The 22,672-nt window shown below is 35.7% G+C and overlaps 1 protein-coding gene across 1 annotated transcript in view; it reads right to left on the reverse strand.

Annotated features, from left to right (window-relative positions):
* Positions 1 to 2,482: 2,482 nt before the first annotated feature.
* KCNN2 (potassium calcium-activated channel subfamily N member 2) overlaps positions 2,483 to 22,672 on the reverse strand; it is a 185,642-nt gene continuing 165,452 nt past the window's right edge. Inside the window, exons 6-8 of the mRNA XM_027869198.1 lie at positions 11,238 to 11,365; positions 4,651 to 4,720; positions 2,483 to 3,028 (exon numbers count right to left, since the gene is read on the reverse strand). Coding sequence (XP_027724999.1) covers positions 2,741 to 3,028; positions 4,651 to 4,720; positions 11,238 to 11,365 — 486 coding nt within the window. The 3' untranslated portion in view covers positions 2,483 to 2,740. The remainder of the gene's footprint in view (positions 3,029 to 4,650; positions 4,721 to 11,237; positions 11,366 to 22,672) is intronic.

The raw sequence follows: 22,672 nt of genomic DNA on the forward strand, positions 1-22,672 counted from the left end.
AGTGGGCAAAAAGGTTTACTTTGTTCTAACATAGTAAGGATATGTAATAAGGATAGAGTAGAACTTAGTTTTCAGTTTTGTTAGACTTGGTCTCATCAGGATGGGGTATGGTGACTCTTGTCCTCTGACACCCACCAATCTTAGAAGCTCTGGGTAAAAGACTATATATGCCCTTTGGGAAGCAGGAATCTGTGTCAGGCCAATCAGGTTCTGGGAACTGCTTTGTCTTCTTTTAGGAAAAACGAATCCCTCTCACATATGGAAGAGAGGAGGTGTGGACCTAAACTGTGTTGCAGGAGAGAGGGGAGGCATGGATCTAACCAATATTGTGGGGAAATGGCTGGTAGATATTAGACTTATCACAGTAGGTCTTTATTGGAAGCCTTTCTAGCTTGGTAGGACCTAATAGAGCTTGTCCAATGTTATGCCTTTGTATAAACCCAAGTTCACTTTCCTCACCCTGAGACATGAAAGCAGAGCTTTTGTGGAGCTTATAGACCTTTCTAGTACCCATCCCCTTGCAGATTTTTTGTGTCAAGGTACACAAAACTGCCAGCAGTTTGACTCCAGTCTTTAAAAGATGTGTATGAACTACACATTCTTGTGGCAATGCTTGCAATGCAATCAATATTTGGATATTCTCTTTCCATTCCCACTCAACCTTTTTATTTTGACTACTTGGTGTTACATAGTTTTTAATTTTTCCCACTGTCTAGAGGCCAGAGATATGTTCCTCAGTCTATACTTGTAGAATTTAATCTCTTAATTCTTATATTTATTAGCAGACTAGTAATACATCAGCCTTTCCTCAAGTTTCAGTTCTTTGGGTTGGCATTGTGAACTGATCAGTGAGATGAAAATCATAGTTAGACCACCACCCTATCTCATCATTACAACAGATTAGCCTTTGTATTGAAGGTAGAAATAGACAAATAAATTGCTTTTGCCCCTGGTTCCCTTTCTATTTCCCTTTCCCTTCATATTAAGAAGATATTAAATATGTTCATAATTTTTTGGTGTACTTCCCAAAGTTTGTAGAGGGTGATTTTTCACATGAAAACACAAACTTTTCTTAATTAGGACAATAAGTTTCATATAACCAAAAATATATTTGGGATTAGGAGATGTGTGTATATATGGCCACTGAGATTTCTTTTGGTAATAATATGATGTCCTTGTGTTCTCCTAAGAAATGCCACTTTTTATCTTTTTAGCCTGGAAAGACAATGTTTGATTTTAGCACTGACAACAAAGAGTAGCTATGAAAGTCACTTTATCCAGGCATACTACCCACATCATACGTTGCACCAGAGTTCTATCTACAGGTAGAGAAGAAAGATATACCTGTATTAGCAACTTTCAAAGGCCAGAAATTGATTACAATGGGGATAGTTAGAAAATGATGCTGAGGGTCCAAGTCAGAATGACTGAAGGGGAAAGGGGAATCTGAATGTTACCCTGTTACAGAGTACAGATGACTTTCCAAACAAAGACTCACTTAGTTCCTACAGGACACCCAGATGAATAATGTAGGGAACACTGTCATAGTGTGAGGGAATCATTATTCAGGGATGTCTTCTCAAATTGTGTTTGTTTTATATTCATTGTCTTTGTGCCAGACATCAAAGTAAAGACCAAAAGAAGACCATTGGCAGAATCATAGAATCATAATTCTATTACCAAGCATCTGTTCTATATGAGGAAAGCTGTTCACTCTGCATTTTATTAAGGGGTACAAGTAAGAGGATAAGATAGCATGAGAGTGAATCGATAACTAAAGTGAATTTTGACTTATCTTAAAAGTACTTTATTTTAGAAACATGAACAAAAATGTTTCCAACTTTATTTCAGACCTAGAGAAAGTAATTATGGCATGTTATAGTTAAAAAAAGGTCTATGAAAATGAAAGCACCCCTTATATTGATTCTCCTTTCTATTAAGCATATGCTCTTTGAAAAGCAACAAAGCTAGTCCATGATCAGTGAATAAAAGGGAAGTTATGAAATACCTATTTTTTTTAGAATGTTAAAACTCTAGAATTACATTTAAGAAAATATCGCTTAATGAATTTAGGGTTAATCTTGGCACCGTTATCATGCTAATTTTCTATGGAATTGAGAACAAATTGATTAGTCAAATAGTTTGTGACACTTGTGACATTGTTGCCATGATAAAAGTGAGTCTAGACTTTAACTTGCAAATTAATCAGAAACCCTTAATTTTACAAATGGAAAGGTGGCTGTGTTAGTGACCTTATTTTACATACTGTTTGAAAGAATATTGCACCAAGGAATTTAATTTCTTTTCCTAATAGACTGAAATTTTGGAAATTAGTGTTATTGGTACATAGCTGTTCTCACTGATCATTTGCTCTTGAAGACAATGCAAAAATATCACATTTCAAAGTTATGTTGGAGTGATAAAGCAAATTGTGCAGAAATTAACCTTTTTATTATATTATATATTGTAGTAGTAAAGTTTGAAGTGCATGAATAAAAAGTTAGTGGAATTACAGGAGGAACAATCTATATAGCAATAATAGGTGCATTCCCTGTGCATCTGAAAGAAAAGAAAAGAGTTTTCACTCATTTTGGCCTAAAACATTGTGTTCAGGTTCCCAGAGTTCTGACATCAGAACCCAGATAACACTGATTAGAACCATAGGGCTTTACAATAAAAGCTAAAATATTGACCATATGATGGCAAAAAGTCTTTTATTTTGTGGTTAACTTATTCTCTTCTAGCTACTCTCTGATGAAGTTGGTGGTGCTGTAGAGGAGGACCTCCTTCTTCGGGTCAAGGACCGTGACCGCTCTGCACTGTAGGCAACATTCTTGGTGTAGCTTTGCATCTGAGCTTCCATGAAATCTCTTTGCTGCTTACTGATTGTCTGACTTAGCAGTTCAGGGAGGGCTTGAATATTACCAATCAAAGTCTCTAACTTATTTTCCAGGTTACCAACCCTCTTGTCAAATTCTTCACTTCTTTCACTTATGTCAGAAATCATGTCATACATGATGCTTTGTGTCTGAAAAGGAAGAGTATGATACATACGTAAGTAGTATGAAGAGAGAGTACGGCCCCAGTAGTGATTGAGTGCTAAATACTCAGAGCTAGTATATACCCCCTTCTGGTGTGATGCTCAGTGGGGAAGAGACATGCTCACTCTCACTCTCTCTCTCTGCTCTCTGCTCTCTGTCTCTCTCTCTCTGTGTCTCTGTTTCTCTCTCTGTCTCTCTCTCCTCATTCATCCATTCACTGACAGGTAGGTGGATAGAGTCCTAGACCTGGAGGCAGGAAGACCCAAGTTCAAATCCAGCCTCAGACACTTACTAGCTATGTAACCCTGGGAAAGTCACCTAATCCTGTTTGCCTCAGTTTTCTCATCTGTAAAACTAGAGAAGGAAATGGCAAACCACTTCTTGGCCAAGAATACCCCAAATGGGGTCACAAAGAGTTCGACATGACTGAAACAACTCAGCAACAACAACAGACCTCAGATACTTACTACTGTGTGACCCTGGGCAAGTCACTTAACCTGTATCTGTCTTACTTTCCTTATCTGTAAAATGAGGACAATAAGTGTCTATCTCCCTGGACTGTTATGAGGATAAAATGAGATAATTTTAAAGAGCTTTACAAACTGAAAATGCTACATAAATGCTGACAATTATTACTAATTCACTCATTTCTTCATTCAGGAAACATTTATTAAACACAATTTCAAGCACTAGACTCGGAGGTACAAAGAAAAAAAAATAACAAAATAGCTGGCATTCATAAGCAAATACAAATGAGTGTGACTTTTAAATATTAATAATGAACTCTAACGAAAAAAGAATAAAAAGATCAAAAGCTTCTTAATGCCTTGTAAATAATCCCAATAGGAATCAAAGTAAGAGAACTTTACTTCTATCTCACCTCTGCCCTCTACTATTTGCCAGACCTGGGGTAAATCATTCTATCTCTCTAAATATCAGTTTCTGTGTCATTTCTTTATAGAGAAAATCATAACCATTCACTAGGATCTCCCGTTTCTTGCATTCTCCTCATCTTGTAATCCGCTGACATCATCCTCATCATCCCCCCATTCTTTACTCCATACTAATGAGGAGATGGTCCTCAACATGGCCAGCTCCTCTCCATGTATCCTTGTTCCCATCCTCTCCCATCTTCTCTTGGAGATTATCCACACTGTCATTTCTCCTTTTTCTAATCTCTAGTTGCTCCTTATCTGCTGCCTATAGATGCTTCTATGCAAACACAGATATAAACTAAAAAAAAAAAAAAAAAGAGAGAGAGACTTCCAGTGATCAGGACTTTGGAAAACCTCACAATGTTTTAAGTTGGAAGTTATTTTTAATTTTTTTCCTCCTTCTGAAACACCTCCTTCTGAAACACATCATTGGATATAAGACATCCATAGTCTAATCCATATACCAAATTCTATTCTTGATATTTCAGTCTGATGATGACAGACAACATCGTTTTGCCCAAGATTGAATTATTATGGGCATTCAAGTATTTAGAAAAATTACAAATACCATTCTATTGTATTCTATCTGAATGACCTTGACAAAACACTTAAAATTGAGACTAGAGGACCATGAGAATAGTCCTGGCTTTTGACAAGAGAATGTGTTGACTCACCTTGACCAGGTCCACCAATGTATTTGCTTGGTCATTTAGTTTCCTCTGTTCCATTTTTACACTTCTTAATCTATGAGGTAAAATTTAAAGTCAGACACTTTTCTTCTTTTTTTCTTTCATTTATCTTTTTCCTCCCCAAAAGCATGCACAAAATTAACAAGAGCAAATAACTGCATGAATAATGCCTTGAGTATTTGGGGTAAAGTCAAAAATTCGTCATGTATCTGGTATAATGAAAAGCATGCTTCTTTAACACCACAAAAAAAGAGAGCAAGAAATGTGATGTCCTCAGGACTATTATCCACCACGTGGTTTAAGTTGTACTTGAAAAGAGGTAATAAGGATTTATTCATATGAGAGAAAGCCACAACATTCCTTGAAGCTTCAGTATCATGACAAATAGACATAGGAAGAAAGACATATAGCAATTGAGTATTCATCAATGTTATAGTTATTCAACACCTTCCTATGCCTATATGAACAGATACAATAATTAGCCCTGTTTAGTCTGGAATGGATTGGGGTAAGTGTTTGGACTGATGAAAACACAGTGATAAGTGAGATTCTCATTAATTTAAACATAGCTTTTATTCAACCAGCAGCATATTAAAACTCGAAATGTTCATAATGCTTTCACTTTTTTCCTTACTATACTTAACTTGAATTTTACTTCTAATCGTTTAACAAATTTGAGAGGTAGGGAAACTATCTTGTTTTCAAATTCATATATATAAGATTTTAATAATTGATGCTTTGAGGCAAAATAGTTTTTTAAAATAAAATGCAATATTCTCTCAATCTTGTTTTATGTATATCTTGAAGTAAAAATTAAAAATAATTTTTTAAACAATGGGGTTGGAAATTGACTTACATTGTGTAATACTTATGGGAAAACAATTACTTGGGACAATCTCTCCAACACCATCTTTCTTGGCATTTCAAAGAACAAAGTCCTTATCCTAATACAAATTAGATTACTAATACTCCAGAACTGTGCTCTAAAAGATGAACAGATCAAGCAGAGCTACTCCTAGAATAAAAATTACTTTTTAAAAGTAAGTTACTCATTTTACTCATTTTACTCATTTTTACTCAAATTACTCAATTTACTCATAGTTCAGAAACCCAATAACTCAAAAAACAGTAGTTTGGACTACTTAAATAATTTAAATAGTTATACAGGAAAATCCGTAACTTTTAGGGCAAGAGTGTATTACCAGGGAAATTTCTGCAAATCTCTAATTCTTTGAAACTACAGTATTCCATATGTCACCAATGCTGCCTCATTGTGGCAATGTAGTCTTTGAGTAGTTAAAGCATATTTAAAGAACAATCTCTAATCATTTTAGGTTATTTATCTTACTTTTCTTTGAGAGCATAGGAGATTTCTCTGTAAGTTTATTTGAAACTAAACCAATTTCGTTTGAATTGAAATTACACTATATGGTGTACCTTTTCATTCCAAAAGGTTAAGGATGGAATGTTATAAACTAATCCTAAATTAGGGATTCTTAACCTGAGCTCTGTGAACTTCTTAAAACATATTTTGATACTATATTTCAGTAAAATTGGTTACCTTTGCAATCCTACATATTTCATGTATTTTTTTTTTTATTTTTAGGCAATTGGAGTTAAGTGACTTGCCCATGGTCACACAGCTATTAAGTGTCAAGTGTTTGGTCTGAGGCCGGATTTGAACTCAGGTCCTCCTGACTTCAGGGCCAGTGCTCTATCTACTGCGCCACCTAGCGGCCCTGTGTTTAAAATATTATTTTGAGAATGGGTCCTTAAGCTTCACCAGATTCCCATGACACACACAAAAAATGTTAAGAACCCCAGTCCTAAACAGAAGATTCCAAAGGATAATTTCCCTTCAAATGCCATGTAGCATTGTGATAGATAGTTTTTACATGCTAACTTTATGGACACCTTTTTAAAAAATGCTAAATTGGTAAGTCCGTTCTAGATATACAACATGGTACAGTGGAAAGGAAGTGCTAGACAGGAAGTATGGAAACCTGGATTATAGTTTCACCTCTGCCACTAGCTCTGAACGAAGTGCATCCTTATTTGTATAATAAAGAGTTAGGTTGGATTTTTTCTAAAATCAAATTGAAGTATATGGAAAGTGCTTTCCAAAATATTAAAGCACTATGGCTGCTGTTATTACCTGTTATCATCATCATCACCACCACCACCACCACCACCACCATCACTACCATCATCATCTTAGCTCTCTTCCAGCTATAAAGTTTTATAACAGAACTAGAAGATCCATATGGAATAAGATACAAAGATAATTTTTTACGTTTTTGAAATCATGTTGAGGGGATGGATAGTTACGCCCTTAAGATCAGGCAAAAATCAGTTAAGTATTTTACATACCAAGAGATGGTGCCTAGTTGATCTCTTAGACAAGATAATATTATACTTATATCTAACAGAAGAATTTTGCCCATCAAATTTTTTTCACAGAACTTGGAAAAGTTAAAATAAAGTTATACATATCTGTCTGAACTGAACTTTTCTTTGCTTAAAATATTAAGTCCTCTTGACTTTGACTTCCTGTTTTTTATTCTGACTATCATGATAAAGATCTAATGGGAAATGGTCTTACTTAAGCTGCAGCTGCCAGAATAAAAGTTAACATGCAGGTTTGTGTGTTGTGGGTTTTCCCCCTCAAAGTTAAAAGAAAGGGGGTAGAGGGAGGAGAAGAGTAAGAAATATATTGACTCCTTCCTTGTGAACTTCACTTATCACAGAAAAAGACCATGAATTTGGATCACATTTCTATGGTAGCAATCAGACTACTGAAATTCACAAATAAAGGATCTGCTGGTTGCATGCAGACGGTAGTAAATTCTGCAAATGTTGAGCAGAGCAGCTCATACAACTTACTTCCGAGCTCTATTTTCATTTTGTTGAAATAAAAAGACAAAACAAAAGAAAAGAAACTGTAAAATATATTGGAACCAAAGAACATAGAATGGTGTTCAGATGGACACAGGGGGCTCAATTCACCAGCTGGGAGATCCTGCACTAATTCTGCAGGTTCATTTGGTTCACCAAAACTCTTTAGAATAACCCTGGTGTTTGTATTTTTTACCCCATAAGTATTTCCACATTGCTATCTCCCACCCCTGGAACCTCCCCTCCAGACAGCAAATTCTCCTCAAAGTTCCGGTCATATGTACAGTAATGGTGATAATTCAAGACAAGCAGGTCTGAAAATGGAAAAGAATTATCCAATTTTTATTCATAACAGAAATTAAAAGAAAATAAAAATGTCTCGGTATCTTTTGTATGGATTGATATTAGAAACAATAGTATGAGATATTTTGGATCGAAGGCGAGCACTACTGATATGATTTGATTTAAAGGAACAGATTTAAAACAATGTTACAGAAATTGTGTTTTAGTTTCTACATACTTCTTATTTCATTTTGGATTCTTCAGAAACTTGGTTTTATGAGAGCAAGATAATCATGACTTATTATTTTATGCATATATAAGTGATGGATGGATTATTCAAATATCTATCTATCTATCTATCCTATCTTCCTCTATAGGAAAGGTTCACATTTATCAATAGACTTATAAGTAGGATCATAAAATGATAAATTTTAAAGCCAAAATCACCGTAGGAAAGAGTAAAAACACACTGAACCTAATAGCTCCATGACATAGATCTGTCCATCCAAAAGAAAAACTACATCACTGAAAATTCTTTGAAAATTAAATTCTTTTAAAATTAAATGGCACAAATCAAGAGGTCAGTTATTGAGGAGTGGGATTTACCTTTCCCACTAAGGGAGTTGAGGAAGAGGAAGAAAGAGAGGAGGAATGGAAGAGAACAGAGTAAGCAAAAACCATTAGATTTGCAAAAATTAGCAAATGAAGTTCTCCTGGAGTAATTACAAAATAGTAAAATCAGGAGAACTCTATCAAACAAATTAATTTTCAATACTCATTCAACTATCAAAGTCTAAGGCAAAAACCCTCACTATGTCTGAATGGTCTAAATCTATCAAAGACCTTGCCATAAGAATCGAGCCCTGTGTGCTTTTGAAAAACTTTCTAAACTTCAACAAAAGTAAAATAAGATTATATATTAGGAGAATAAACTTATATGACATATTTATAAACATACAATTGAACATCTCCTGAAAATATAGCTTTCCTAAAAACAATATGCTCAGGACTATCACAATATTGATTAATAAAATGAGATCTGTAGTCTTTGAAAATTGCTTGAAGTTCAAGTTAAAATGTTGGAAATTTATATTACTATAGAAATAGCAGTGTAGACAATGTCCGACGTAAGCAAAAGATAACAGGTATTCCCTCAGGCCATTCTAGCACGAGTATGGCATACCATAATACCACTAAAACAGTTTTAATATTTGTTAATATATTTAGGATTATGCTTTCCAAAAGTTTTCATGTATTTTGCTTTATATGAATTCATATCTGTACATGTATACATAATATACATATATTTACTTGTAATAATATCCATTCATGAACAAAATTAATTTGCATTCCACTATTCACACAATGCTAATACTTACCCCTCCAGACCTGTCTCTGCATCTTCATATGCTCTAATCAGTCAGTCAGTCAACAAGCATTTTTAGAACCTACTATGAGCCAGGCACTGTGCTAAGTGCTGGGGATACAAAGAAAGGAAAACAAAAAAACAAAAACAAAAACAAAAAAATCCAGTCCCTATTCTCAAGGAGCTCATAAACTAACTGGGTAGACAACATGCTCTGTAGAAACAGGATATATAAATTGAGATTGGATAAATCTCTCAAAGGGAAGGCATTAGAAATAAGTGAGATTTGAAAAGGCTTCTTGTGCAAAGTAAGATTTTATAGGAATTTTAAGGAGGCCAGGGAAGCCACAAGAGAATTCCAGCCATAAGTGATAGCTAATAAAAATACTCAGTCAGGAAATGGAGTATCTTATACTAGGAACAGCAAGAAGGCCAGTGTCACTGGATCACAGAGTACATGGATGACTAAAGTATAAGAAGATAGGAAAGGTGGAGGGGAGGAAGGTTAGGAAGGCAGTTAAAAGTCAAAGAGAGAATTTTATATTTGATCCTGGAGGTTAAGAGGGAGCCACTGGAATTTACTGAATGGGAGAGGGTATGACACGGTCAAACTTGTGCTTTAAGAAGATCAATTTGATCACTGAGTGAAGGATGAGTAAGTAGAGTGGGAGAGATCTGAGGAAGGGAAAACAGTGAGCAAGTTATTGCAACAGTCCAGATGGGAGATGATGGGGGACTGGACCAGAGTGGTAGCAGTGTCAGAGGAAAGAAGGAACATATGAGAGATGTTACAAAGGTAGAATCAAAAGGACTTGGCAACTGACTGTCTCCCACCTATATAGACGTACGTTCTACAATAAATATGAACACACTTTGTTCAATACATGCACTGGTATGCACATACCCATAAGGACAAAAACATATATAGAACTATCTGCTCTTCAAACACATAAACTAACATATACAGTTAACAGAAAAAAGTGACTGGATTAAAAAAAAACCCACACACAGACTGATATGGGAAAGAGAGTAAGTGGTAGGTATACAAGAGGGTGAGCGAATTGTAAAGCCCCAACAGAAACTTAATGATACTGTGTTGGTTAGATAAATTATTGAAAATAATCTGAAGACACTTCCAAAAGTTGTCTGGCTGGGTAACATTGGAAAAGACACTTCGGCTCTTTGTGAAACAAATTATCCTGGGAGGTAAAAAAAAAAAAAACAAACCTGTCTATTCCCACTTCTTGGGGATGTAATGAGGTAAAAGGAAATAAAATTATGTAGTCAATATCCCTAGGAAAAATACACACAGTATGATGCATCCAGCCTTGGGAAGAAAGTCCCTAAGTCCTAAAAACCACTGCCCCCAATGCACCAGCAAATATTGTATATATATTTCTTTCTTGAAATTCAATGTGAGTTATAAGATATGAAAATATAACCATATATAACCACTCTCTTTAACATCAGCATAATAGTAAGAGATTGCTAACAGAAAGAATTCAAGGATATAGAACCATATGAAGGACATGTTTATGTGAGATAATAAAATGGAAAGAAGCTGAAAAACTCAATTATATGGATATTTCTTAATATGCAAGTATTTGGCATTATGTTGATTATGTTAAATTCAGAAAATTTATTGAAGATTTCTGCTTTTATCCAGATGTCTGGTATCATGTAGATTCAGCCTAATTCTCAAAGAGCAAATGACAAAGATTCATATGCTTTGTTAGGGAATAAAACCTCAACAATAGTGATAGCAATTAATTTGAAAGTGTGAAACATGTGAAATGAGAGTCATAAGTTATGCATCCACTAGTATATCAGATTTTTATTCCTTTCAATGAATGTTATTGATACATAATCTCTCAAATATGCAAGGAATTTCAAATTGTTTGGTGTTTAAAATTCTTTATATCTAAAAAAAGCATTACTTTGCCATTTAATGCCCTCTGAAAATAAACTTTTTTCCCCTAATGTAAATCCACAGATATAACAGCAGAATGGGAGAAAAATTACTACTTACTGATGGATTGCTTGTAAGAATTTACGCTGATGTTTTCTTACTCTTGCATGATCTATTTTTTTTACCAGCTTTGTATTTTTGTAAATTAGCCATGTTTCCCTGAGTACATTGGCAGCTGCATTTTTCACCTATATAAAAAGAAAAAGATCAAGTTCATAAAATCAATACCTGAATCTTTTACTACTTTTCTAGGAGGCCCTTGTGCATCAAAATCATTGTGATCAGTTAAGTCTGCTAAACAGATCTACTATTGCATGCAAAATAATGCACAGAAACAGAGAGAGGAATTTTAATGCATCCTTTCTCACGTACCTATGCAACATTAAAAAGACCTTTTTGTTTTTGAGTGGGAAGACATATTGACTACTATAAGATCATAGGAATAAAAACTGGAGGGAGCTCAAGAGATCACCTAGTTCACATGAGATCCCTTTGCTTTACAGATGAAGGAAGTGAGGCCCAGAGATGTAAAGGGATCAAGTGGCAAAGATATTAAGTGACAAACCCAGAATTCAAACCAAAATGTCCTGATTCTACTTATGTTAGCTAGAGACATCTGATACATACGCAAGGACGTTTTCCACCATTTTTGTTGTTCCCTTATTGGTGCTTTCCCCAAGATCTATTCTTAATCCTTTAAATTATTTCCACTTTGTGCTATGATTGTTTTCACATGTCATTTGTTTCCTTCAAAAAAAGCAAACTGCCAAATGTATGAAGGTTGGACAGCAGCAGGGCTGCTCAATATTGGAGTCTAGTATATCACACAAATGATAATTTCCTTGATGGACAATGATAGTCTAAATATACTTTCATACTTTATTAGTGATACCAAATCACTAATTACTTTTTTATTAAAATCTTCAGAAATTATGACTGAAAGGGAAAATGTGTTATTCATCTAATCTCAGTGTGCAGTAGCAGAAAATGGCTCTGCATTTAACTATTTCTTAATATCCAAATGTTTGGCATTATGGTCATTATATAAATTCAGAAAATTTATTGAAGATTTCTGCTTTTATCCAGATGTCTTGTATCATATAGATCCAGTTTGGGCATTGCTACTCAAGAGCTGTGTGTCTTTGGACAAATCACATCATTTCTTTGGACTTCAACTTTTTTTTTTTAATGTATAAAATGAAAGGGTTGAACTGATTAGTCTCTAAGTAATTCCAGTTCTAAATGCTTGAGTTTTTTGGACTTATTAATCATCATTAAATTAATAAGCTAGTGTTAGAAGTTAGTGTATTTAATGTGAAGACAATGAACTTTCCATATGGGAAGGATGGAGGTAAGATGGTAACTTGAAGTTAGAAAACTGCCTTTTAAGGAAGGCAGTGTGATGTAGTAGAAAGGGAAATTTAGGGAATCAAGAGAAATGTGTTTGAATCCTGGTTCTGTCACTAACTAACTAGCTAGACACTTTATGTGTCTGGGTCTGTATCCTCTTCAGTAAAATAAGGGATTGGACTAGATGGTATTGATGTTCCTTATACTTCTAACATTTATCATTCTAAAATATAAATAACCAATCTTAAAAGGGTATTGATCTTCAGGGGTAAACTGGGAATTTATCTTTTTCCAGACTGACAAAGAACTCAAAGTATTCAGTAACTTTTCTCTGTGGTGAATAGATCACCAATCATTTGGGATTATTTTGCAGATACTAGTGTTAGGAAATGACTAGTTTGTTGTTTTTAGAATGTATTGTAGAAATAATCCTTTTGTTTAACCTGTCCTTAAGACTAGTTATCATATCTCAGCATAGGTAGTCTGGATCTCATTGGTAGTAAGCTTATCAAATTTTCAGATGATATGAAGTCTTGGTTACTGAATAACAGTCAGTATTCAAAAAGGTCTTATTAAGGGCAGTGTTAGGCACTATGCTAAGTGCCAGAGATATATGTACAAAGAACGAAAAAATCCCTATCTGAAATGAACTTTCCACTTAATGGGGGAGACAAGAAGTGCATACACAAATATGTGTGGCATAAATGTAGAATGAATAAATACAAATATATTATACAAAGAAGTTAAATACAAAGTAGTTTGGGAGAGAGGACAGTAGCAGGTGAAATGATTAGGAAAGGTTTCATGCAGATGATGGTGCTTAAAGCAGAGCTCAGGAGGGAATGCATTGGAGGCATGGGATAAGGAGTGGAGTGTGTGGAGAGAGGATGTCTAGTGCAAAGGCACAGAGATGGGAGATGCAATGTCATGTGTGAGGAATCTTAAGAAAGCTAGTTTGGCTGGATTGCAGTATGTGGGAGGAGGAATAATATCCAGTAAGGCTTGAAAGATAAATAAATAAAACAAATTAAGGCTTTAAAAGCTAAGCAGAAGAATTTGCATTTTATCCTAAAGCAAGGGTTCTTAACATTTTTTTGTGTGCACAGCAGTCTGCTGAAGCCTATGGACCCCTTCATAGAATAGAATTTCAAAATGCATAAAATAAAACACATAGTATTACAAAGGGAACCATTATATTGAAATACAATGATCAAAATAGTATTAAAAAATTCACAGACTCTAGGTTACAAACCCTTGTCCTAGAGGCAACAGGAAGCCACTGGTCTTGATTGGTTAGGGGAGTCACATGGTCAGATCTATGCTTAAGGAAAAGTACTTTGAAAGTAGAGTAAAGAATGCTCTAGAGTAGTGAGAGACTTGAGATAAGCATGCCAAGATAGAGGCTCCTGAAATAATTTGTTAGAACTGATTAGAGACTGAATTAAAGTACTAGCTGTGTGAATGAAGAGAACAGATTAGATGCAAGAGATATTGTGGAGGTAGAAACAACAAGATGACAATGATTGGTTTTGTGGCGGGGGAGAGAGAGGGGGAGGTTTTGAGGATAATGCTAAGTATATAAACTGAGGAGACTATTAGGATAGTGAGGCCTTCGAAAGAAATAAGGAAGTTTGGAAAAGGCCAGAGTTTGTGGGTAAAGACACTTTTTGTTTTGAACACGTTGCATTTGCAATAACTCTGGGACATCTAGCTTGAAATGTCCAATTTGCAATTCATGATTTAGGAGTGAAACTCAGGGTACAGACTGGGACTCTATATGTATATGTGAATCATCTGCATAGAGATAATAGATAAACCCATCATAACTGATGAGTTTACCAAGTGAATGTAGTCAGAGAAGAGGGAATAGGACAGAACTTTGAGGAACATCTACAATTAGGGAGTGTGCTATAGACAATGAGCCTTCAAAAGAGATTGACAAGGAAAGGTCAGACAAGCAGAAGAACCAGGAGAAAGTACGGTCACAGAGAGGAGAGAATATTCAGGAAGATAGGATGGCCAGTAATGTCAAATGTAGTAGATGGGCTGAGAAGGAATGAAGACTAAGTAAAGAACATCAAATTTGGCAATTAAGAGATCATTGGTAGCTTTGGAGAGATCAGATTCATTTGAGTGATGAGGCTGGAAACCAAATTGCAAAGGGTTGAGGAGTAAGTAAAAGGAGAGAAAGTGAAGGCATCTAGTGTAGACAGGTTTTTCTTACATTGATTAACTAGAGTCTTTAATTTTTTCATGATTTATTTCTTTTAAAATGTTGCAATCATTACATAAGTGGCTCTTTTGCTTCTGCACATTTCATTTTGCATCAATTTATACAAAACCTCTCAGATTATTCTGAGATCATCACATTAATAACTTATTATAGCACAGTATAATTCTATTATATTAATATACAATTATTTGTTCAGCCATTCCCCAGTTGATGGGCACCCACTTTGCTTTGAGTTTTTGATATAATAAAATGTGCTGCCATGAAAAATTTTATACTTATACATCCCATCCCTCTTTCTTTGTTTTCTTTGTAGTTTAAGCCAAGTAGTGATATCATTAGGTCAAAGGATATGTACTCATTAGTGACTTTTGAAGTATAGTTCCAAATTACCCATTTTTTCCTATTTGATTTTTTTTAGGATGAAAGTGTTTTATTCTTCATTTGCTTCTGAATCTTTTCTTCAAGTAATCTTTATTGAATATATTTTTATTACACTGTGATCAGTTAAGGAAGTACTTCATATTTCTGTTTTTTATTTTTTTTTTTTACAAAGTTTTTATGATGTAGTGGGTTTTTTTTGTTCAGTCATTCAGTCATGCCCAACTCTTTGTGACCCCATGGACCATAGAATGCCAGGCCCTTCTATTTTTCACTATGTCTTGAAGTCTGTCCATATTTATATTTGTTGTTTCCATGGTGCTATCTCATCCTCTGTCATCCCCTTTTCCTTTTGCCTTCAATTTTTCCCAACATCAGGGTCCTTTCCAATGAGTCCTGTCTTCTCATCATATGGCCAAAGTATTTTAAGCTTCAGCTTCAGTATTTGACCTTCCAGTGAATAGTCTGAATTGATTTCTTTAAGTGTTGATTGAATTGATCTTTTGATGTCCAAGGAACTCTCAGCAATCTTCTCTAGCATCACAGTTCAAAAGTGTCAATTCTTCGGTGCTCAGCTTTCCTTTTAGTCCAACTCTCACAGCCATACTGTGAAATCCACTGGAAAAACCATAGCTTTGACTATGGTGATGTCTCTGATTTTTAGTATGCTGTCCGGATTTGCCATAGCTTTGCTTCGTAGGAGCAAGTATCTTTTAATTTCATGGCTGCAGTCACCATCTGCAGTGATTGTTGAGCCCAAGAATATAAAATCTGACACTACTTCCATTTCTTTTCTGTTTGCCAGGAAATGATGGGATCAGTTGCCAAGATCTTAGGGTTTTTGGTTTTTCTTTGACGTTAAAATTCAGGCCAGCTTTTATACTCTCTTCTTTCACTCTCATGAAGAGCTTCCTAATTGCTCTTCACTTTCTGCCATTAGACTGCTATCATCTTGTTTTCAGTTTTCTTAAGTTTTCAACTCTTACTTGGTAATTGCCAGAAATCTATCAGAATCTAAGTTTTCTAATATTGCATTTAGATCCTTAATTTCTTTCTTATTTTTATTTTTGTTAGACTTGTCTAGATCTGAAAGGGTACATTATAGTCTCCAAATGTCTTCTTTAAGTACTTATTCTTTAAGTACTTATATGCTATGACTATCGTCCATAAATATATGCATATGGATATAAATATACACATATAGATTTATGTACATGTGTATATAGTATTGATGTTATATCATTCTCTCTGGTGCCTTTAAGAATAACACTTTCACTGCTTATCTATTTTAATAATGTCCTTTTTTTCTGTTGCTTTGCTTGAGATCATAACTGCTACCCTTGCTTTTTTGGCCTAAAGAAAAACAAATTCTGTTACAGCCCCTCAGTTTTACAATGTGATTCTTTATGTTTCAAGTGTTTATTACAAATATGTTTTAGTTTCTACTCTCAAATTCATTTTGCTACCCTCTCATTTCAAGGGTGATTCCTTTCTATTTATGTTCTAATTGCTAATTATATATTTCCCTCTATCCTCTTATATTTTCCCTTCTTTTAAGGGGGAATCTGATCACCACTAAAATCTGTTTACTCCTTTGTGGCTCCTCTCTTTGCCAAGCTCTGACCCTGATCTCTAGTTCTTATACCTTTCTCTTTCTTTTAGTGCCCCCTTTATGATTAATCCTCTGAAGCTGAAGTTTATTTTGTTTATGACTATTCCTTCAAGAATTCTTGGCCTCTTCTTCTTCTGCCCCCTCCTGTTTCCTGATCCCATCTGTTTCCTTGATTAGTTTAATGTATTTCTACACCATGACCATATTTTTTTCAATATTTTTTTTCCTGTTTCAGAGAAGAGTGAGTTCAGGAGAATCCTGCTCCTCCTACTCCTTTCTTATATTTATGTACTTTTTTTCTCAAGTATTCTAATTATGCAAATTAGTAATTTCTTCCTTCTTTCCCAATTCTTCTCCAGTATATCCCATTTTCTTCTTTCCCCTTTTCAACATCCCATATCTGGGCCTTGTGTTCTTGAAGCATTTCTTCATTGTTCATCTTCTTCCAATTGCTCAAATGTATTTACCATTTTAAGTTTCTCTTAACTCCCAGATTCATATTTCTCAATTTCTACTGAGTTCTGAACTTTTCTTCCATATTGACTGAAAGCATTCTACTCTATTAAAGATCCATATATTTCCCCCTTAAGGGAACTCAGTTTTTCAAGGTGCTATTCTTTGTTTCAAGCCTTTATCTTTTACCTTTTAGAATGTTTACATTCTAAAGATTTCTTTCCTTTATAATACTTTATAATACTTGCTACTAAGTCCTATGTGATCCTGATGATAGTAGCTTGAAAGAGAACTCTTTCTTTTTGGTTCCTTGTGGTAATTTTGATTTGAACACGCAAGATTTTAGCCATCACGTCCTTGACTGTTTTCAGTTTGGGATTACTAGGCACTGATAGGTAGATCCTATTTTTCTTTGTTCTCTGGTTCTTTTTTTTTTTTTTAAGGCAATTGTGGTTAAGTGACTTGCCCAGGGTCACACAGCTAGTAAGTGTCAAGTGTCTGGTCTGAGGCCAGATTTGAATTTGAGTCCTCCTGACTCCAGGGCCAGTGCTGTATTCACTGTGCCACCTTGCTGCCCCCTACGCCACCTAGCTGCCCCCTGTTTCTCTGGTTCTAAGAGGCAATTCTCTCTTATGATTTTTTGAAATACAGTGTCTAGGTTTTTCATTGGTCATAGTTTTCAGGAGGTCCGCAGATTTTTATGTAATGGGTTGTCACTCATTATATAAAGATGCATGCAGAGTCTTTAGGGCATTTGGGATATATAGTGTTTGGTTCAAACCCAGATGGAGGCTTGGTGAGTCTCCTTTCAGGCAAGTATAATGAAGGAGAGCTTTCACTCGCTTCAGAGGTATCCTCTGAAGATGCATAGGTATCCTCTGTTTCCCACTGGCTAAATGCATGGTGACCAAAAACCTTTTAATTGACTGCTTTGCTCAAACTGCGTGTGCACATAACAACCTCTGGTAAGGATCTGGATTCCTACAACAACAATGGACATTCGAGTTCTCAACTTGGGAAGAGTGGAATCTAATCAGTGATGAGGAGTGGAAAGTAGGGTTTCTCCCAATAGATCACAAATTTTGTTACATGCATTAAGAAAAGGTTTCAGGAGATCTCTTGCTCTCTTCCCTGATGGCTTTTCTGGAGGAAGAACGATTGTACATCTCTTGGTGGGGGGAGGGCAGCAGCTCTGCTTGACCTGTCTCCCTGCTCAGCATACATTTGTCTTTGGGACGGCACCTTTGCTCTTGTGTGTTTGTTCTTTCCTTATCTTAGGTGACTGCTTATCCTGAGAGGAGAACACCAGGCCACCAGGGATACTGAGATACATCAAGGGCAACACTCAGCCAGCTGGTGAGAACAGATCCCTCATTGTCATCGGAGGTCTCCCAAACAACCCGAGTCCTGAAGTCAGTGGTAGCCTCAGCTGAGTCTGGTAAGGAGACCAGGCAGCAGTCCTGGAGCGCAACCTGCTTGACCAGTCCAACAAGGAGCTGGACCAGCTAAGCAAGGGAACTGACTTGTCCACTGGCAAGGCCATATACGCAAGTGAACTTGGTGCTGATTCTGTAAAGGGAGAAAATGACTCCAAGGCTCAAGAAGCATATTCCTTCCCCTCAATTAGGGGTGGGTGTTTTGAAGCAATCACTTTATATTTGAGTTTATTCTCCTCAGGGACTAAGTGGATATGTTTTTTTGGAGGTGGGGTGGAGTGAGTGGGTACTGAGGGAGTAAAAAGAATGATTTTGTACTATGGTCCTTGCCATATATTTTCAGTAAAAATAACCTTTTGTAAAAGCTAATTTTTGTTAACTGGTTAAATGATATTTTGGAACACACTTGATAGGGCTTCATCTAGAATACATATAGGGACTTCTGCATTTTGGAGAACTTAGAGATATTCTTCACCCAAGGCTCTACTTATCAGATACTCTCATTTTTGGGATCTACTAAAAAACTGGCAAAGTTTTTCCTCTCCTTTCTTTTAGACCACAATTATACAATAATTAGTTTTCTTGTTTCTTTATAGGTCAGAACAGTTTCTATACGATAACTTTTGCTTGTTTGAATATTTATGTACTAATCTATTGTATCACTGTATCCATTTGTTCAAGTTTATTCAGTGCAAAACATTTCTCTTAGAGTAGGGATCCTTAATTATGTGCGTGTGTGCGTGCGTGCGTGTGTGTGTGATGTGTATACCACTTTGACAGTCTGATGAAGTCTATGGACCCATACATAAAATAATATTTTAAATGCATAAAATAAAATTAAATATATAGGGTTGCAAAGGAAACCAAATATGTTGAGATACAATTAAATACTTTTTAAAAAAGTTCAGACCCCAGGCTAAGTACCTCTGTCCTACAGGTTGCTATGATAGCTCAAGAATATTAATATTTTTCCTTTTAAACTCACCTACCCTATTTAATTTCCTGTTGGATCTCATAGCTATGGTTTGCCTGCTAGCCTAAAAATCTTGAATAATCAACTTCTAATGCTTAATGGACTTCTTACTGAGAAATTTAGACTTAAATTGAAGAAAGTAGGGAAAAATCATTGTATGACCTAAATAACATCCCTTAGGAATGTGTAATGGAGGTGATTTAAAGATTTTAGGTATTAGATCTGGTTGATAGAGTGTCTGAAGAACTATAGACAGAGATTCACAATATTATAGAGGCAGCAGCAACAAAAAATATTCCAAAGAAAAAGAGGAGGAAGAAAACAAAATGGCTGTCTGATAAAGCTTTAAAAATACCTAAGGGAAAAAGGAAAGTGGAAGGCAAAGATAATAGTCAACTGAAAGCAAGACAGAATAGCAGGGAGATATAAGAAGATTTTCCTAAATGACTAGTGCAAAGAAATAGAAGAAAACAATAGAACAGGAAAGACAAGAGATCTCTGCAGGATAATTAGAGATATCAAGGAAATGTTTCCTGCAAAAAACAGGCATAATAAGAGACAAAACTGGTAGGTACTTAACAGAAATAGAAGAGATTAAGAAGAGGTGGCAAGAATAAACAGATGAACTATAGACAAAGGAGCTTAACATTACTGATAACCACAAAGGTGTGGTTACTGACATAGAGCCAGACATCCTGGAGAATGAAGTCAAGTGGGCCTTAGGAAACTTTGCTAACAATAAGATTAGTGGAAGTGACAGAATTCCAGCTGAGCTATTTAAAATCTTAAATGATGATTCTGTTATAGTGTTGCACTAAATATGCCAACAAATTTGGAAAACTCAACAGTGGCTTCTGGATTGGAAAAGATCAGTTTACATCCCAATCCAAAAGAAGGGCAATATTAAAGAATGTTCAAACTATTGAACAACTGAACTCATTTCACATGCCAGCAAGTTATGGTTAAGATTTTGCAAACTAGGCTTCAGCAATATGTGAACCAAGAATAGCCAGAAGTGCAGGCAGGTTTTCAAAGAGGCAGAGGAACCAGAGACCAAATTGCCAAAATTCGCTGGATTAGGGTGAAAGCAAGGGAGTTCCAGAAAAAAAAAATCTACTTCTGCTTCACTGTTTGACTGTCTGGATCACAACAAATTGTGGCAAGTCCTCAAAGAGATAGGAGTACCAGATCATCTTATTTGAGGAACCAGTACACAGATCAAGAAACAACAGTTAGAACCAAACATGGAACAGCTGATTGGTTCAAGATTGGGAAAGTCGTACAACAAAGCTGTACATTGTCACCTTATTTATTTAACTTATATGCAAAGTCCATCAGGCAAAATGCTAGGCTGGATGAATCAAAAGGCAGAATTAAGGTTGTTGAGAGAAATATCAATGATTTCAGATATGCAGAAGATACCATTCTTGTGGTAGAAAGTGAAGAAGAATTAAGAAACTCTTGATGAGGGTGAAAGAGGGTGAAAAACCTGGCTTGAAGCTTAACATGAAAAAAACTAAGTTCTTGGCATCTGGACTCATTACTTCCTGGCAAATAGAGGGAGAAGAAATAGAAGCAGTGTGAGATTTTATATTTTTGGGCTCAAAGATCACTGCAGATGATGACTGCAGCCATGATATTAAAAGACGCTTGCTCCTTTGAAGGAAAGCTATGGCAAATTTAGACAGCACACTAAAAATCAGAGACATCATCCTGCTGACTAAGATCTGTTTAGTCAAAGCCATGGTTTTCCTAGTGGTAATGTATGGCTGTGAGAGCTGGGCTCTAAGGAAATCTGGGTGCCACAGAATCAGTGCTTTCAAATTGTGGTGCTAGAGTTCCTTGGACATCAAGGAGATCAATTCACTCAATACTTAAATTAATTCTCACTATTCATTGGAATGGCAAATACTGAAGCTGAAGCTTAAATATGACAAAAAGACCATATGATGAGAAGACAGGATTCATTCAAAAAGCCTCTGATGCTGAGAAAGATTGAAGGCAAAAGGAAAAGAGGACAGCACAGGATGAGATGGATAGATAGTGTCATGGAAACAATGAACATGAACTTAGACAGACTGAGAGATAGTGAAGGACAGAAGGACTTGGTGTGCTATGGTCCATTGGATCATAAAGAGTCAGACATGCCTGAACGACTTAACAAGTGTTTAATGCCATTTTGGAATCCCACACGTTTTCAGGCTTTTCCTTCCTTCCTTCCTTCCTTCCTCCCTTCCTTCCTTCCTTCCTTCCTTCTTTCTTTCCTTCTCTTATTCTTTGGTGATTATGTAATTCCATTTAGATTGCCCTTGTAATGGCAGGGATCCACTGGGGTTAATTTTAGGTGCCCTTTGGTATAGGGACTCAGAAGAAATTTATCTGGACCTCTAAGGGAAATGCCTATAATACAGGAACTGCTGGAGGAATTTTGGTGTGCCCTGTCTAGAAACGGACACCTAAAGATTTTGCCTGGTCTCCAGTTGGATGGTGCTATGAACTGAGGGAAGCATGAAAGAATTTTTACCTAGGACAGTTTGATTTCTCATCAAGGGTAGGGGGGCAATTTCCCATTGACCCATGTGCAAAATCTCTATAGGAAGAGGTCCTCATGTATTCTGGAAAACTCTTTAGGGATCAAGTTTCCCTCTAAGATATGAAGTTTGATTTTCTTTATCTTTTTCTTGTCTTTATTGCCTTTGGGTAGGGGAAGGCCTTTTGAAAGAACCAAAACAGGTACTTTGTAAATTCTAGTCAAGTAGGAATCTCTGCTAAACTTTATAGAAATATTCTTTGTTTACTGAATATGCATAACTGTATTTGAGGACAATATTTCCAACTACAGTTTGGGATTCTACCATGTCTAACCTTTTTTTTTTTTTTGAGACATATATTGCACAGGAGACCTATAATGCCTATGGCTCCATGTTATCCCACAGAACTTTGGATGGACAATGAGTCTAAAATGTAGCCAATATGTTGAGGGTATGAAAAATTTAATGGGAGGAGGAACGTAATGGGGAAAGGATATTAACACACTAAGTACAGAGAAAAATGCCTCAA

The sequence above is a fragment of the Vombatus ursinus genome, unplaced genomic scaffold, assembly GCF_900497805.2.
Source record: "Vombatus ursinus unplaced genomic scaffold, bare-nosed wombat genome assembly UNPS02014792.1, whole genome shotgun sequence".
NCBI lineage: Eukaryota > Metazoa > Chordata > Mammalia > Diprotodontia > Vombatidae > Vombatus > Vombatus ursinus.